At 36.6% G+C, this 18,378-nt stretch overlaps 2 protein-coding genes across 2 annotated transcripts in view; one reads left to right on the forward strand and one right to left on the reverse strand.

Annotated features, from left to right (window-relative positions):
* zgc:113516 (uncharacterized protein LOC541449 homolog) overlaps positions 1 to 1,973 on the forward strand; it is a 78,971-nt gene extending 76,998 nt beyond the window's left edge. The window contains exon 8 of the mRNA XM_057330486.1: positions 1,869 to 1,973. Within this exon, the coding sequence (XP_057186469.1) occupies positions 1,869 to 1,938 (70 nt within the window). The 3' untranslated portion in view covers positions 1,939 to 1,973. The remainder of the gene's footprint in view (positions 1 to 1,868) is intronic.
* Positions 1,974 to 5,253: 3,280 nt separating this feature from the next.
* On the reverse strand, positions 5,254 to 16,509 carry LOC130552199 (uncharacterized). The gene is made up of 2 exons (XM_057330389.1): positions 15,730 to 16,509; positions 5,254 to 8,174 (listed from the first exon to the last, which is right to left on the reverse strand). Exon 2 carries the CDS (start codon positions 7,896 to 7,898, stop codon positions 6,114 to 6,116), a length of 1,785 nt encoding a protein of 594 aa, XP_057186372.1. The 5' UTR covers positions 7,899 to 8,174; positions 15,730 to 16,509; the 3' UTR covers positions 5,254 to 6,113.
* Between the last annotated feature and the right edge of the window lie 1,869 nt (positions 16,510 to 18,378).

Raw genomic sequence — 18,378 nt, forward strand, 5'->3', positions numbered from 1 at the left:
AATAAAGGGAAAAAAAATAGCTTGGTACTCCAGACAAATTGTTGTTTGCAAGTAGAAATTTAAATATTTTAAAGGCTGTATATAACCCAATACTACAGTGACTGACAAAGAAGTGAGGCAAGCGACTGCTTATTTGATTTTATGGTTAATTTACAATTAGATTGACTCAGTCCTCCAGAATTTACGCTTAGGAACCTCACTTAAATATTAAGTGTCTGAATAATATTATTATTTATTAATAAAACATTTTCTGTGATTTTTTTTTAATTAGCATTCCTAAAATGTCTTTTGAATGATATTTGTACAATGGGTGATACAGCGGAATGCTAAGGGGTTAACACCATTCCAGCATCTATGGCTATATTCATGGCAAGAACCAGTTAATCCCACACAAATTAGGCCTAGTCCACACCTAGATGGGTATTTTTATAAATAGATGGGTATTTTTTGCTGTCAAGAGCATGCCAAACCATCAGGTGTTGATATAACCGTAACCATAAAGCTGTGTTGGCCAATCAGAAGCCTGGAATCTGACATTGGTTAAGAAGAAGAAGAAGAAAATACTGACAAGAACAATAGAGGCCATAGCCCTTCGCGGCTTGGCCCCTAATAATACCAACAGAAACAGATTCCAGGCTTCTGATTGGCCAACACAGCTTTATGGTTAGGGTTATATCAACACCTAGACGATCGGCCAAACCGTATATTACAAGCTGACGAAATCCAGACATTTTCAGAGACAGGAGAAGAGATATTTGAATGGTAACTGTGAACAGATTTTTACAAACTCAACTGAATTTGACGTTTTAATCTAACAAAGCCGAACTAAGAAAACAGTGGCTGGTAAACATACGTGATTATTTCACCACACAGTGTCTGTCAGTGCTCGAAATTAGTGATCACAATGCTACAGTGTGATGAATAAGATTAGAATGAGCATTTATTTATTTCCATTAAATATGTTTATCACTGTTGTGTGTAATTTTTCATATATCTGCTAAATGAACAAATGTAAATATTTTTTATTTTACTCCATGTAATTTACAATTACGCCGAAATTCATAAATATTCAATGTAGTGAAGCTCTCATCGCTTTACTCTTTTACGATTAATTACATGTTTAATATCATTACATTCATTAAGTAATAGTTTCATTATTATAATTTATTTTAGGCACTTATGCATTCAGCTATTTAAAAGACTGAAATAACAACGCAAATAAGCAATACTGCTTATACCAAAAATAACCATGGCTTTACTACAAATATAACCGTATACTACACTTTCACTATATAAAACCATTGATGTTTAATTTGAATAAAGTTTGCTTATCAGTCATAAAATATGACCAGAAGAAGAACAGATAAACAGCCTCAGTTTGAAACTCATACTGTTCACAAACATACTCCTATTATTTTAAAACAATGTAATCATCTCACCGTATCAGTCTCACTCATGCTTTCCTCAAATATTTTGTGTCAGTAAATTGTGAAAACGAATGTAAAGAGGTTTATGTTTCACTTTAAAGCAGCTGGGTGCTGTAGTAACACCGCTGGTAAGCAGATTCAGCCATTAGTTTTAACTGTGTTTCTATGCTACCGGAAGTAGCGATACACTGCTTTGCTTACCGGAGGTGAGACAAAGGTCTATTAAAGCCACACTTTGTAGTTTTTCGACCTTAAAATAATGCCTCTAAAATAACATAGAAAAGTCTTGTCTGCCAGTTTGATGTCCACTTGACCTAAAAATAAATGATTTATTAAAGGTTTTTAAGTTTTATAAAGTGTAAATAAGTGTCTAGTTACACATTACCTTTGGGTACCTCTCACACTGATTTCTTTCTGTCTTATTCTTTTCTTTTCCTAAAGATATGCTAAGGCCAGATTGAACTACTACTTTGAGAAGAAGCGAGAGTTCTTTGAAATGACACTTCAATAACTCTGCATGGAGACTCTAAAGAGTTGCTGAACAGGTCAATGCATGGATAATGTCTTGAACAAAGACTACTACCTACCACAAGGAAAACAAATGGACTTGGAAGACATTTCTTGGCATTTTTGAAATGACAAAATAAAACAAAATCTATCAGTATAATTTGGAGTCAGATTTAAAATGTGAAAGTAAATAATAGGAAATGAGCACAAAGGAGTTGTGAAAATGTCCACTGAAGGCCAATTTTACCCATGTGTGCCCATGTGCAGTTTATTCAAATATATCAAACAAACTAAACAAAACTTTACCAGATATAACACGACTTGAACTAAAACACGAACTGAACTTTGAACATAAACAAACTCAGCAAGAGCAGTTACATGAACAAAGCTAGACAAAGGACAATGAAACAAGTTCAGGAGTGTGGACGGAAGGCCAAAACTGAGAGGGGAAAAAAAGTGTGGACATAGCCTAAAAAATATTTTCACATATTTATGCATTTTGGAATTATTACTTGTACGCAGAAATGACAATGTTCTGGCATAACACCGAGCTCAAAACAACAGTTTAGCATAGCAGTTACTAAAAATAAGTCATCCAAAACGTCAGAAGTGAACATTTAATCTTTTTTGTCTTTTATGACTAATACTGTCCTCCAAGTTCTTTTGGAGGGATTCAGTTTTAGGCCACCCTTGTGAAAAAGAAGTGTTTAATTGCACTGAAAGTTCACATTTTGTGTACTTCAAATCTTAAAAGTATACTTTTTAAAAAGTGCACTCGCAGATATGATATACATAAAATTATAACATTAAATATAACTTAAGTGTACTTAAAGAGAATATGCTTTCATGACAGTATTGCTTAACACATTTAAGGGCACTTTTTAAAATACACTATGTAATAATGTCTAATTAATGTTTATCTAAAGAAAGTACGCTTTCCTGACAATATTTTTTAACACATTTAAGTGAACTTTTTAAAAATGCATTTTGTAATAATATGTACATTATGGAAGCATATTGATATTCAATTTTCAATTTAAAATGCAATACGCAAAATGACAATGCATTTATGTATGTGCATCATTAGGTGAAAAATGAAAATTCAATAATATAATTTACATTTGTCAGTTCCTACACTAGTTTTAATATGTTTTTTTAAATTGATATTTTTAATGCTCTTTAAGTTGAAAAATGAAAATGAAAATGCATTCCCCGGTTTATTTTATATGTTTAAGACAGTCAAGCAAAATTGTAGCAAAATGATCATTCAAATGTTATTTTCCCTAAAAGCATTAACATTAAGGTTAAACATTTGGGATTGCATTTTCATTTACACACGAAAAAGCGTGCTGAGTGTTGCAAAATTCAATGTGGAATTGGCTAGCCACGCCTCCCCCAATACTGTGGGAGGGATCCAGACCCTCGGCTTCACCCTGACTCTCCGGCTGAATTCGAAATCGCATACTGCCATATATAGTAGGCGAAAATTAGTAGGTGAACGAATAGTATGTCCGAAACCTCGGTCTTCATAAAACAGTAGGCGAGAATTTCCCGGCTGGTGCACTATTACTCGCGAGATTTGGACGTGCGTATACTACTGTTGCGTCCGAATACGCCTACTTACCTACTATATAGTATGAGAAAACACAGTAGTATGTCCGAATCCTCAGTATTCATAAAAGAGTAGGTGAGAAATTCCCGGATGGCCTACTGGTTACGCCCACATTCTGAAGCACCCAGCGACAGATACTTGGGATACTTATCTATCCCATGAGCCCACGGGACAGGATAAGTTCATACAGGAGCATAGCGGAGAACTGCGAGGCAGGTGTTTTCAAAAGTTAGTATTACTAGCCAACATTTGTTAAATGCGATTATTAGTTGCATTTTTTAAAGGGCTGTAGCATAAAGTTAACCTGTAAGATGCTAGATAGTAAAGTATATTTGTGATTTTGATGTGAAAATGCAGTGTTTTAATATGTCTAGCTTAAAGGGGCGTTCCAAACACACACGCGTCTTCGAAGTAGATTTAACGTTACATATATTAAAACCATACGCAAGTTAAAGACGCTTTTTAATGTCTGTGTAACATGTGACCTGTCATTTTCTCGATAAGTATTGCATATGAGCACATCACAATATGAAGTACACATCACAGTAATGTAGCTTACGTCTGTTAACATGTGGTAACAGATACATATACATATGTGCTAGATACATATAAGTCATGTAAATAAACATATTTACTTAAGTAACTAAACATAATGTATATACAGTATTTTATTTGTCCAGTAGTACTGTTGATGAAAATTTGAGTTGGGTAAACATCGAGTTAACACGTGCAACTACCTCCACATTTAAATGCAGTATTGAGCACAAATCACAGAGGTAACTTGAATCTTGTTTGACTGTACAGGGACAGATGAGCACACTCGTTGAAATCACGAAGGTGGCGACGGTGGTCAGCTGTGAGATGGCAGTAGGATGTGGGGTTCAACGCCTGTAGATACAGGATCATTTGTTACAACAATAAATTGAAATAAAGCTTTGATTTATGTGATGTTTACTTGTATATGAATTAATAATTATTAAATTCATTTATTTTCTTACATCAAATGTACGTATTTTTTATTCATGTTTATTCTATAGTTTTGTGTAAATAAAACATATTACATTACTTCATGCATTATGTCATTGCTTCACTGAAAACGTATGCATTCACATTTTTGTAGTCTGTATTAATGCATAGATGGCATATGGCAATGCAATTACATTTAGTAGCCTATTTTAATACAATATATCATTTTCAGGAAAAAAATAATAAGTATTGGTCAGCACTTCTCAATAATATTGTGCACAAGTGTAGGTGTGGGCTAGCAATGCATTTCTAGGGTACACTTAATTTATAAGCAATAATACTTATATTCCTTGACAATAAAATCAGCAGTGCTCTCCTAAGGCGAGATCGTCGAGCAGCTGCCTGACGTCTCCTTTGTGAAGTTATTACAAACATGTTGCAAATGCTGGGAAAACTCATGGAAGGTTACGTTATTTCATTACTGATGTTAATGCACCTGTCTCTCATAACTTAAGTTGTTGCGCTTGTTATTACGTCACATGGTTAATCTCTGGCACGTGTACACTCCAGTATAGTAGGTGGCGGATATGCACCACAAACGGAATTTGCTCCTGTTGTGATTTTTCCTCTTTTGCTCCGAAGAAACGACTCTTGAGTCAAGGTTTTGAAACCAAAAGTAGTTCGACTTTATTCTCACAAAGTTGAAACAAAGCCGAGTTGGATTGCAATGCAACTGCCCAACCCTGGTTGGGGGCAGACCTTTATAGTGTCCTTACACACACACACACACACACGCACACACACACACCTAAGTTATTGGGGGTTACCCTGATACCTTTAACAGATGTCTGATCTCAGCATTCCTAGCTGGTGAGGGGAGGTTACTAACAAAGACTCTGGTATTTACGACTAGAGATGAGCTAACAAAGACCAGATCTTATGTAGAGATAGATTTATAATAGTAATGCAAAGTGTACATGATTCCTTTATATTTTGGTCAATAAAATCTTCAACATTTCCCCCTTTGAGACGGTCACGTCTCATTTGACTGATTTCATTCAGAGAATTGCTTCATACCTAGGTTTTCTTGATTAACCATCTAATGACTTAAATAGTCACGATTTCTCATTACCAATAACCATTTATGTAACATTTCTCTGAAGTGTATCAGAACCAAACCTCTTTCTCTACCATTGACAAAGAGAAAGTAAAAGATTCTGATAACAACAAAAGATTATAGTTAAGAATAAACTTGTTCAAAGCATGTGCGTGCAATTGGTTCTGCGCTTGCCTGTGGTTATCACAGTTATGTAGAATATACAGTATCTAACAATGAAATAAAAGAAGAGTAAAAACAAAATAAAATAAAATTGGAGTAAATATAAACACAAAAAAATAAAAAATAAAATGAGAGTAAATATTAAAAATAAGAGTTAGAATGAATACTAAGTAACATGAAGATAATAAAATATGCATTAAACTAAAATATGCATAATTGAAAACAAATAAAATATGCATTGTAAACAAAATATGCATTATATGAAAACAAAACAGAACATACATAATGCGAAGATTATTTTACTAATTCATGTGTTTCGTGTTCATTCCAAATATTCATTGGAGGTATTTGTAATTTCATCTGCCCTTTGCAACTTCAATACTGTTTTGTAAAGCATATCTTGATGACATTCTTGGTGAGTTAGATTTCTTTTCTCGTCATCATAATATCTTAACATTTCCATTTGTTTAACAGTGGCTTTGATAATTAGTGATTTTAATAAAGGTAATGCACAGCAAAATAATAATCCTCCCATGCCAATTGTCACTCCCAAAAGTATTCCTAATTTGGCTAACCATACTCTCCATGATCCTAACTTTAAATTAAACCAATCCCATAATTTTTCCTCGTTTCCAGCATTAGTTGCCAATTCTATTTGTAATTCTTTGAGTTTGGTCATAGCTTTTGTAAATGTTCCTTCTGGTGCTGTATTGTTAGGGATATATGTGCAACATTGGTTTCCAAATAAGACGCACACACCTCCTTTGTCCGCTAACATCCAATTAAGAGCTAGTCTATTTTGCCATGTCATTTTACTGGTTGCATCTAATTGTTCTCCTAAAGAAATTAAAGCTTCGTTGGTATAGTTAATGAATCTTTGTTGATTGTAGTATATATAATTTATCCATTCTGTATTTTTATTTTGTGAAATCCAAATGAAAATAGATTCAAAACCTGATTTAACTTCATCTCGTAGTTTGAACTGATCTGGTATACCTCTGGGCTGACCTATGGAGTCTATATATACTTTAGGATCTGGTATATAACTTCTCTTAGCTCTGTGATTGATTGTGTTATTATTTTCCCTTGTGGATTCTGAATCCCATTCTATTATTTTGATTTCTTGTATTAATCTTACTCTAGTACATTTCCCTCTCCATCCGGGGGGTAAGGAAGATAATAGCTTTCTTTTTCCACAAATCCAAAAATAGTCAGCTATTGCTTTAGTTTGATCCTCATACAGATCCGTTACAGGTAATGATATAGTTTGATTTTCACAAGTTTCAGCTGGACTTATTTTTTCTCCTCTTCTTATTCCTGATGCCCGACTGGGTGGGAAATCCATAGAATCATCAACATTTCGAAATGGCTTTGTATCTAGATTCCAAATGACACTGCATTTTCCTTTAAATTGTCCCACATCCCTAACCCCTGTGGATTTGAAAAAACATTCATATTCTTTGCTATAGTCTATGGTATACCAGGGTGGAATTTCTACTTGGTCATGTTGTCTTTTCGTACCTTCAGTTATTTCAACGCTTTTACATTTAGCTCTCAGTAGTGGTATATTCTTAAAGAGCAACATGTGTCCGGGATTACTTAGGAAGGCCAAACATTCAGCTGGACAAAAATATCTTACATCTTTCCTCAAATGGCAAAAGTCTCTATTGAATTTAGCACAATGTTCGTAATCGAAAGGATTTGGGACCACTATTACTTGGCTCATCTGTGTTTTAGTGCAGAATAAACAGTCTTTCTTTTTTAACTCTGTTGCTGTATAGGTTGCCCATTCATACCATTGATTACTCTGTGCTGTTTCCCATAAAGCATCAAGTTTAGTTTCGCCTTCATTCATACTGTAATCCTCTTTGATGTTCCTACGTTGTTTTCCTTGCAATTCTGGTATGGAGTTGTTACTGGCTTCCGTTGAGAGCTGAAACGTTAATGGTAGGGAAGTGTGGTTGAGAGTCTGAATTATCGGATTTGGAGTTGTGGTGTTGACTGTAGCAGCTTGAACTTGTGACAAGCATATGACAATCAGGCTTATTGTCAGAGTTATTATTTTCATTGTTTTGTTCAATTCCTTCTGCCACACTTTGCAATTCATTATTTTTAACTCTGAGACTTTCTTGCTCGTTGGTTTCTGGTCTTTTCTCTCCTGTTCCTGTTTTTTCTTTAGGAACTCTTGTGCAGTGGTTCAGGTGGTACCAGGTGTTCTTTCCTTCCACTTGGACTTCCGTGGAAGTATAGCTGCTAACACTCTATAAGGCCCTTCCCTTCTCGGTTCGTTCCATTTCCTCCTGAATACCCTTAGATAGACTTGATCCCCTGGGGAAATTCGATTGATGATCTCCGTCTCCTCACACAACTCCTTTCTCTTTTCCTGCACACAAATAGCTTTATGGATAGCAGTTAGTTTTTTCATATACAATCTCAATTCCATTTGCAATTGTTCTAATGGGGGTCCTTTGTATGGGCCTCTGCTGCATGGTACCGGCATAGGTCGACCTGTAAGCATTTCGTGCGGTGTTAAATGAGTGATTCTGTTAGTTTGCATGCGGTAACTCATTAAAGCAAGAGGTAGAGCATCCACCCAATTAAGTTTAGTACTTGCACATATCTTGTTGAGCTTGGACTTGAGAAGACCATTTATTTTCTCAACCTGACCTTGACTTTGAGGATTGTAAATACAGCCTAATCTTTGCTTTATTCTTAAATGTTGTAATACCTGTTTTAATGTTTTTTGAACGAATGAGGATCCATTAACCGAACATAAAATACTTGGAATTCCAAAACGAGGAAACACTTCTCTTGTCAAAAAATTTATTACTGTTCCTGACCCTTCATCTGCTGACGGTACTGCCTCTACCCAACGGCTAAATCGGTCGACGACCACAAGCATGTATCTTTTGCACTGCACCCGTTTTTATCATATCCACATAGTCCATCACCAAGTGTTTAAAGGGTCCTTCAGGTACGGGTATATGACCTATTGGTGTTGTTATTCCCTTTCTCACATTATACTTAGCACAGACCTCACATGTGGACAAAAATTCCCCTACCATAGCGTACAAGTATGGAGACCAATACCCTTGTTGTTTAATTTTTCTTATTACTTCCCCCTTTGCACAATGGTCAAAACCATGTGCATCTACGATGAGACTGTTTAAGAGTGAGATTGGTGTAACAATATGTCCTTCATGTGAACGCCAAATGTTTTTGGAATCTTTTGTCGCTCCTCTTTGGTGCCACATAGATTGCTCATATGGGCCTGCCTGCTGTTGTATTCTGATGATGTCATCTAAGCCTGGGTTTGGTTCTATAATAACTTCTGGAGCTAGTATGGCTACCTGACACCCCGAGGCTTTTTTAGCTTCTGTATCCGCATTGTTATTACCTTTAATGACAAAGTCATTTCCTTTTTTGTGAGCTTGACATTTGATGATAGCTAATCGTTTTGGTAGCATCATAGCATGTATTAGTTGCCCTATTTGTTCAGCATGCTGAATGGGAGTTCCATCACTCTTTTTAAAACCTCTTTGTTTCCATACTGCTCCAAATAGATGGCAAACACCATGTGAATAAGTTGAATCGGTGTAGATATTTGCTGTGTGTCCTTTCGCTAATTGGCATGCAGCTGTAAGGGCTTTTAATTCTGCTAGTTGAGCAGAGCAAGGCTGTGTGCAGTGTTTAGATATTACTGGCACAAAATTATTTCCATCTTTTCTTACCACTGCATATCCAGTGTGTATTCCCACGTGATCTCTAAAGCTAGATTCATCTACAAAGTAGGAAACCTGTGCTTCTGGAATTGGAATTGACTCAAGATCTGGTCTTAATCTAGTAAAAGCTAATGCATTAGCCACACAATCATGTGGTTTGCCTTCGTAAACCAAGGGAATTAATTCTGCTGGATTAACAGTGTTACATCGTTTAATAGTAACATCAGGATATGTAATTAACGATGCATAAGCTAAAGTTCGTGCTGGAGTCAACACAAATTTTCCTTGTTCAATTAATTCTGCAGTTTTATGATGTGTATATATGATAACTGGGTATCCCATAGTTATCCTCGAGGCTTTTTCATATGCCTGATTTATGGCTGCAAGACCTTGTTGATAACATGGAGGGTAAACTTGCGTTACATTGTCTAATTTAGTACTATAGTAGGCTATTGGCTGTTTTTTCCTACCAGTGCACGTCTCCTGCATTAATATAGCTGATGCAAATCCAGCAGCTCTGTTGGACACATACAGATGAAATGGTTTGGTATAATCAGGTACACTCAAGACAGGTGCTCCTTGTAGCTCTTTCTTAATGGTCTCGAAAGCTATCGAGGCATTAGTATGCCATGTTAATGAAGCATTTAAGTTCTGCAGTCCTGCTTGCTTCATAAGGTCTCTCAATGGAGCTGTTTTTATAGCATATTCTTCTATCCAATCACTACTGAAACCAGTAATTCCTAAAAAGGTCATCATCTGTCCTACGGTTTGTGGCAATGGTGCTTTGCTTATGCCTTCTAACTGTGTTGGCACTATGGCTTTTGTGCCACATGCGATTAATCGCCCTAAGTATTCTACCTGTGGCAGGCAATATTGCAGCTTGGTTTTAGACACTTTGTGACCTTCTTGGGATAATTTTGTTAGCACTTTAATGGAATCTCTATGACACTGTTCCAGTGATGTTGAACACACCATTACATCATCCATATATTGAATTATTGTGCTATCTAGCATAAGGTCTTCTAAATCAGCTTTGAGAACCTGATTAAATATATGGGGCGAATTCATAAAACCCATCGGTAGACGTTTATAAGAATATTGTTTACCTGCATAGGTAAACGCAAACAGGTGTCTACTTTCCTCTGCCACGGGAATGCTACAAAATGCAGAACAAAGATCAATTACCGTAAAATATTTGGCATTAGGAGGGACATTTGTTAGCAGCATGTGTGGGTTAAGAACATCAGCTGGACAATCCTCTACTATATCATTAATAGCTCTCAAATCATGTACAAGACGCCATTCCGTTTTGTTTGCTTTAAGGATAGGATAAATGGGAGTGTTGCAATAACTGTTTGTTTCTACTAACACTCTGGATTTAACTAGTCCTTCAACTAACTTAACTGTAATTAACTGTATCCTTTATACCTAATTCAGCCTCTCTGCTTAAAGGATATTGCATTTTCCTGGGCAAGCGTGCATTCGGCTTAAGTTGCACTTGTACAGGGCAGGCTGATTTCACTAACCCTACATCCGTCTCATGCTGAGACCATAGTTCAGCTGGCACTTGTTGTTCAACTTCTTGTAAAAGTTCAGTAGAATTAGTCTCTACTTCTGGTACTGACATCATTTGTACTTGTTGTTTTTGGTTAATGACAACTTCCTGAGGAATACCTAGCAAAGAAGTACCACACAAAATTTTTATGTAATTCTTGTTAGCAGAATGATAAATCAATGGATTTATTGTAGGCTCCCATTTACATTGTGCAGCTTTTTTCATCATTGGTCCTAAATCTTTTGCTTCCCAATTTTTCCCTACATATAAAGATATATGTGGAATAGAATCTTCTACATTGAACCATTTCGTTATGAAATCATTTTCAATTATTTTTATGGCTGCCCCCCGTTTACTTATTATGATATATTGTGAGATCATTTCAATTTTTTGTTCTTTAGTTCCTTCCTGCCATTTCTTTTCTGTGTCTGCATTCCTCGTGGGGTCATAGTTCATTGTGCAGTGAAATCCTGACTTGGGTGTCTGTGCTTCAGGGATCTGTGCTTCAATGAATCTACCCCATTTATTAATCGTCTGTCTTACATCATCCTCTATTTGTCCTATCCAGTATACATTTGCTTTTGGCTCAGATATAGTCATTTGAGTTCCCACCATATCAACATACAATCCCTCTGTAGAACACCAAATTTGTAAACCCAATTTACACAATGCATCTCTTCCTAACAGATTAATAGGAGTCTGATCTGATATCAGGACTGGCATGGTCACACTTTTATTTTTTGTTTGTAAGGAAATTGGAGCAGTCATTGGAATTAGCTGTATTTTTCCCGAGAATCCTACTGTCTTTACAAATTTTCCAGACAGGGGGAGGTGTGATGCATAATTTGATTTGACACATGTATAAACTGCTCCTGTGTCTATCATCATTGGTATAGTTTTCCCTTCTATCTCAATTTGTAATATTGGTTCTTGATTTGCATTAGTTGTTAAAATTGGTAGCTGACTCTCCCCTTTAGGATTCTCTGGGCATCTCTAGTAGTCTTGATTTGTGCCTACCCAGGAGTTCACAGGACCCCTGTTAGGTGCTTGGCCACCTATCCCCCTTCCACCCCCGAGGGGCCATGGGTTTATTGTACATTTGCCTCTTTTATGTCCCATTTGGCCACACCCCCAGCACATTCCTGGAGGAAAATTGCCTCTTCCTCTCTGTCCATTTGGTGGTGGTCTTCTCTGCAACTCCCCCAGAGGTGCCTGCTGGTGAGTAAACACATTTATGATGGGGGCAGGGGTCTGGTGTGTGTTTGGTGAGTTTCCTGCAGAGTGAGGTGTTTGGACAGCTGGTTGGGTAGCATTCAAAGGAGTTATTACAGTCATTTGGTTAGATTCCTGTTGCGTTACAATTGCCTGAGTCTTTTTCTTATTTCTGGCTGTTAGTTCTTCAATTTGCATTTGTGTTAACTTCCTTTGTAGTTCTTTTTCTTGATTCTGGAGCTTTTGTTCATTCCTTCTGTACATTTCCACAGAGTGTGAAATATGGTCGCAGAATTCTTTGTGTGTTTTTGAAGTTAAACCGACTACGTCCTGTAATTTGCTTTTTACTGCTTGTGGCATGGCATCTACTATAGCATTTCTGAACAATGTAGCCATCAGAGGGTCCACTTCTGGATTCCCTTCAGTTTCTTGTTTCCATCGTTTCAAATGTCTCTGAACATATGTAAGTGGGTTTTCAACGTCTCCCAACTGATCCCCTGTCAATGCTTTAGGGTCGACTCTGTTTGGATATTCAGCACGTAATGCTTGCCACACAGCAGGGCGGTACATATCAAAAACAATCCCGTCCATGTAACGCGAGTCCACAGCTCGATCTAACCCAGATGCTTGTAGGATTTCTCCCATCTTTGCTCCTCCTATGATTTTAGCCAGGAGTGCTTTGATGTCCCCCACAGCTAGAAGTTTGCCCATAGACTCATCTTCAAATAGCCTAATAAACTTGCTAGCACCCTCGTTCATGTCAGGGAGGCGAGCGACCAGCCCCTCTAGATCCTGTGAAGCCCATGGTATATATTGTCCCTGATCTCCTTTAATTAATATAGGAAGTTGTTTGTCAAGCGGCCTAAGCCGTCCATCCTCTTTATCACGTGTCCATAGTCCTTCATCAGATAAGATCTCGCTTTCATCTTCCTCCCCTACCTTCTCTGGTCTTACACTTCTTCTACTGAATAATCCACCACTTTCACCCATTCCACTAGCCTCATCCATAAATTGTTTTGCTTCTTTCATACTTTTTTTTTAGCTTTTCTTCTAATAGCCTTGTTTCCCTCTGAATTTCTGCTTCTAATCTTCTTTTTTGTTCAGCTGGTTTCTCATCTGGTATTTCTTGATCATACTTCGATTTTACTTTCTCTAAGGGTGTTTGTACGTTTTTATAACAGTCTAAATACGAGCTTTGCTGTTCGCTTTGATATGTTCTGGTTTTTGGTTTTACAACCGGCCCGTGTTGTTTTTCGTCACTTATTTCTACCTCTCCCTCTAATTGCATTTCACCTGACACCTCTACTACCCCTTTGAGCAATGGAAATTGACCCTCGGAGGGCACATAGGGTGGGGGTTCTACACACACATTCTCTGACACACACACCTGCCCCTTTTGTGTTTCTTGGAGTATTTTCCTTGCCTGTTTAAGTAAAATTTGTCCTTCTTTCTTGAACAATGATAAAACTTCTTGTTCTTTTTCTCTTTTTTCCTGTCTCTTTTTGTAGTTTTTATTCATCTCTTTAATTTTGTGATTTTTTACCAATGTTTCCATTTCTCCACACAAAGCCACATCAAAAGAACCCTCTTTCGGCCAGTTCGTGATCATTTTTTTAGTTCTTTTCTGCCATTTTTTAGAGATATTTTTAATAAGTTCTTTACATAATGGATATTTTAAACCAAACAGTTCTACAGGAGTTGCTGCCATAATTTTTCAATACAGCAAAGTTTCCACTTTTGATAGTTTTTTTCTTCCACTCAAATACTTTGTCAAAATTCTCTGATTTACAAAACTCTTTCTTTTTACCTACTTTTTATTTTTCCCAAGTATTCAATTTTATACAGATTCTCAAAGTGATATCAATTTTCCTTCCAATTAATACCAAACAGCAATATCCGCCAATTTTTCCTCAATCTTAAATTTCACACATCACTTTTCAAGCAATCATACCAGTCCCTTTATTCATTTAGGGCTCATATTCTCAAACATCCTTATCTCTTTATTTTTAGAGATTTATGTTTATACTTTATCTTTGTCCCTTTATACAGGGATTATATGTATATATGTACTCCTTTATTTACAGGATTTATTTATTCTTTTTAGGTGTACTATCAATTATATTCCAAAGTTTATGGCCACAGTCACACTTCAGTCATGCTCACACAGATCTCATCAAACACAATTTAAACACACACTATCAAGTTTGCACTCTGTCTTTATAAATTCACATTTGAATAAATAAAAGGCAACCCTTGAACAATCACACTATCAAGTTTGCGCTCTGTCTTTATAAATTCGTCTTTGAATAAATAAAAGGCAACCCTTGAACAATCACACTATCAAGTTTGCGCTCTGTCTTTATAAATTCAAATTTGAATAAATAAAAGGCAACCCTTGAACAATCACACATCAAGTTTGCACTCTTCTTTATAAATTCACATTTGAATAAATAAAAGGCAACCCTTGAACAATCACACTATCAAGTTTCACTCTGTCTTTATAAATTCACCTTTGAATAAATAAAAGGCAACCTTGAACAACACACACAGTTTGCACTCTATCTTCTTTTACTCTGAATAAAAAAGGCAACCTTCAACAAACACACAAGTTTGCACTCTATCTTTTTTCACTTGAATAACAAAGGCAACCTTGAACAACACACAATCAAGTTTGCACTCTTTCTTTATAAATTCAATTTGAATAAATAAAAGGCAACCCTTGAACAATCACACTATCAAGTTTGCACTCTTTCTTTATAAATTCACCTTTGAATAAATAAAAGGCAACCCTTGAACAATCACACTACCAAGTTTGCACTCTTTCTTTATAAATTCAATTTGAATAAATAAAAGGCAACCCTTGAACAATCACACTATCAAGTTTGCACTCTTTCTTTATAAATTCACCTTTGAATAAATAAAAGGCAACCCTTGAACAACCACACTATCAATTTGCACTCTTTCTTAATAAATTCAATTTGAAATAATAAAAGGCAACCCTTGAACATCACACTATCAAGTTTGCACTCTTTCTTTATAAATTCACCTTTGAATAAATAAAAGGCAACCCTTGAACAATCACACTACCAAGTTTGCACTCTTTCTTTATAAATTCACCTTTGAATAAATAAAAGGCAACCCTTGAACAATCATTGGCCTATAGGACTATTAGCGCTTTATTTTAATACTATTATAATCTAATATAAATTCTACACTTACCCTAAGTATTAAAATCTGAATTCACTGTTCTCCTCAAGACCAACTCAACAGAAAACACAGATCAATGCATGCATTTTTACTCCTTTGGAATCAAAACCCCTTTGAATCTTTCATTTTAGATTTTTTCTATTAAATTTAGTTCGATGAATTTAGAAGAACTTAAAGTGTCTCACCACGAGCAGTCTCTGGCAAACAACACAACCTAACTATTATAAGCAAAAACTGCTCACCTTGGCCAAATTGTTGTGTTGCTCGTCCAGATGCCGCCCGCCGTGGTCCACTTTACTGCTCTTTCTGAGGATCCTACTTCTGACACCAAGATGTTGTGATTTTTCCTCTTTTGCTCCGAAGAAACGACTCTTGAGTCAAGGCTTTGAAACCAAAAGTAGTTAGACTTTATTCTCACAAAGTTGAAACAAAGCCGAGTTGGATTGCAATGCAACTGCCCAACCCTGGTTGGGGGCAGACCTTTATAGTGTCCTTACACACACACACACACCTAAGTTATTGGGGGTTACCCTAATACCTTTAACAGATGTCTGATCTCAGCATTCCTAGCTGGTGAGGGGGGTTACTAACAAAGACTCTGGTATTTACGACTAGAGATGAGCTAACAAAGACCAGATCTTATGTAGAGATAGATTTATAATAGTAATGTAAAGTGTACATGATTCCTTTATATTTTGGTCAATAAAATCTTCAACACTCCCTGCCATTAAAAAGGAGAAGATCATCAATATGGAAAATGGCCGATCGCATTCAAACTACACCCATTCAGGGAAAACAATACGTACCCATGTAGCCCTGTTGAGTATGTACCTACTGAAATTGAGTATCTACTCATTGAGTATGCGATTTCGGACTCAGCCTCCGTCTGCTCATCTCCACGCTGGACTTCACCACAGGCTTCGTCACCGTCAGTCAGCCCCCTGTTGTTTTTCAACCATGGCTCCTCCCTCCGGCGACTCCACCGTGGGCCGCTGTCCTGGCTGGTCTCTGGACCAATATCTGGCTCCTCCTGCTCCAGGCTTCCTCTTGGCTCCTCCCACCCTCCACGCCCCCTTGGACTCATGTCTGGACTCATTTTTGTTTTTGCCCCTCTCCTGCTCCACGTCCCCCCCCTCCAGAACCCCCACCCTCCCTCCTCTGTTGGACTTATTCTTGTTGGTGCGAGGATGCGCCGTTCCGGGTACAGGGCAAACTGTCACGTTTCTGTTATGGTTTAGTTCTGTTCCCGAACTCGCACGGGATTAGTATTATCTTGGGACCTCATGTGATTTATAAATTACCTCCCGACATCTGTATTTCATGTGGCGCATTCACACGGGATAAATGAAGCCTGGGATTTTACTCAAGTTTACTGATTTATTTCCCGGATGTGATGGCAAGGCTTTGTGTATTGTTTGTATAGCTAGTTGATATCATGTTTAATGATATATGACCGTACTTGTCAGCATTTGAGACCCGTGATCGCGAACCAGACAGAAGATCACCGCGATCGCAGGTTTCAAATTTTACGAGAGGTGCCATGATAAATGAAAAAACAGGAGACTCCCGGGAGTCTTGGAGTTGTGTAATATTCTGTTTCCGTGGGCGGGGTTAGTGTGAATATTCACAGTTCATTCTGCGGTGGGCGAGGCCTTTTGAACTGAGCGCAAGCAACTGGAAAGGAGTGTGTTGTCTTCTCTTGCCTAGTTTGGTGTATTATTTCGTTAAGGTAATAAAGCCTAATGCTCATATGCCCCGTTTAGATGTACAACTGTTTATGTTATTCACATAATAGGCTAAAATGCTTATTGTTTTGCATGTGCTTTTATAAAAACGCTTTCTCGTGGCCATGTGGCAATATTTTTGCTGTGTAGCTTACGTCCGAGCTAACACGGAACGTTCCCGTAACTTTGGCTAATGTTCTCTAAAGGTTCTCTCAAAGTTATCAAAAACGTTCTTGCAATAACATTAGTAGAACGTTTCCTTAACGTTATCTGCAATTGATAAACGTTCTAAAAACGTTAGCATTACAAATATTGTAATTGCATTGTTAGCAAAACGTTCTAAAAACATTAGCATTGAAAACATTACCATTGCGTTGGTAATGTAATGTTCTTAAACCGTTAGCATTACAAACGTTATAATTACATTGTTAGCGAAATGTTCTAAAAACATTAGCATTCAAAACGTTACTATTGCGTTGGTAATGTAATGTTCTTAAAACGTTAGCATTAAAAACGTTATAATTGCTTTGTTAACAGAATGTTCTAAAACTTTTAGCATTGAAAACGTTACCATGGCATTGGTAATGTAACGTTCTTAAAACATTAGCATTACAAACATTATAAATGCACTGTTTAGCGGGACGTTCTTAAAACATTAGCATTGAAAACATTAACATTGCGTTGTTAGTGGAACATTCTAAAAACGTTAGCATAAAAACTTATTTTCTGGGGATATGAAGAAAATTTAAGGATGAGTATAATCAGAATCAGAATCAGAAAGAGCTTTATTGCCAAGTATGTTTGCACATACAAGGAATTTGTTTTGGTGACAGGAGCATCCAGAACACAGAAACAGCAACAACAGTACACAGAGACCATAATACAATAGAATACAGTACACAATGATTTAAATAAGGGCCTATGGGTATAAAAAATTAAGAGACACAATACAATAAACATAAGATAAAGATATAGAGTGTAAAGCTATGTATGCATGTAAATATGTACAAGTAAAAAATAAGAATAGACTATTGTAGTACAAGGTATGTGCTATATACAGCAGAATGAATGAAATATAATTTACAGAAAAAGTTGTATAAAAATAGAGTGTATTATCTGGAGGAAATAATTAATATTGCACTTAATTATTATTGCACGGTGTGTAAA

Source organism: Triplophysa rosa, linkage group LG3 (genome assembly GCF_024868665.1).
Source record: "Triplophysa rosa linkage group LG3, Trosa_1v2, whole genome shotgun sequence".
NCBI classification, from domain to species: domain Eukaryota; kingdom Metazoa; phylum Chordata; class Actinopteri; order Cypriniformes; family Nemacheilidae; genus Triplophysa; species Triplophysa rosa.

What these genes read in the sequence shown, in the direction of transcription:
- LOC130552199 (XM_057330389.1), bottom strand. Translation starts at nt 7,898, where the DNA reads ATGAATTGCAAAGTGTGGCAGAAGGAATTGAACAAAACAATGAAAATA.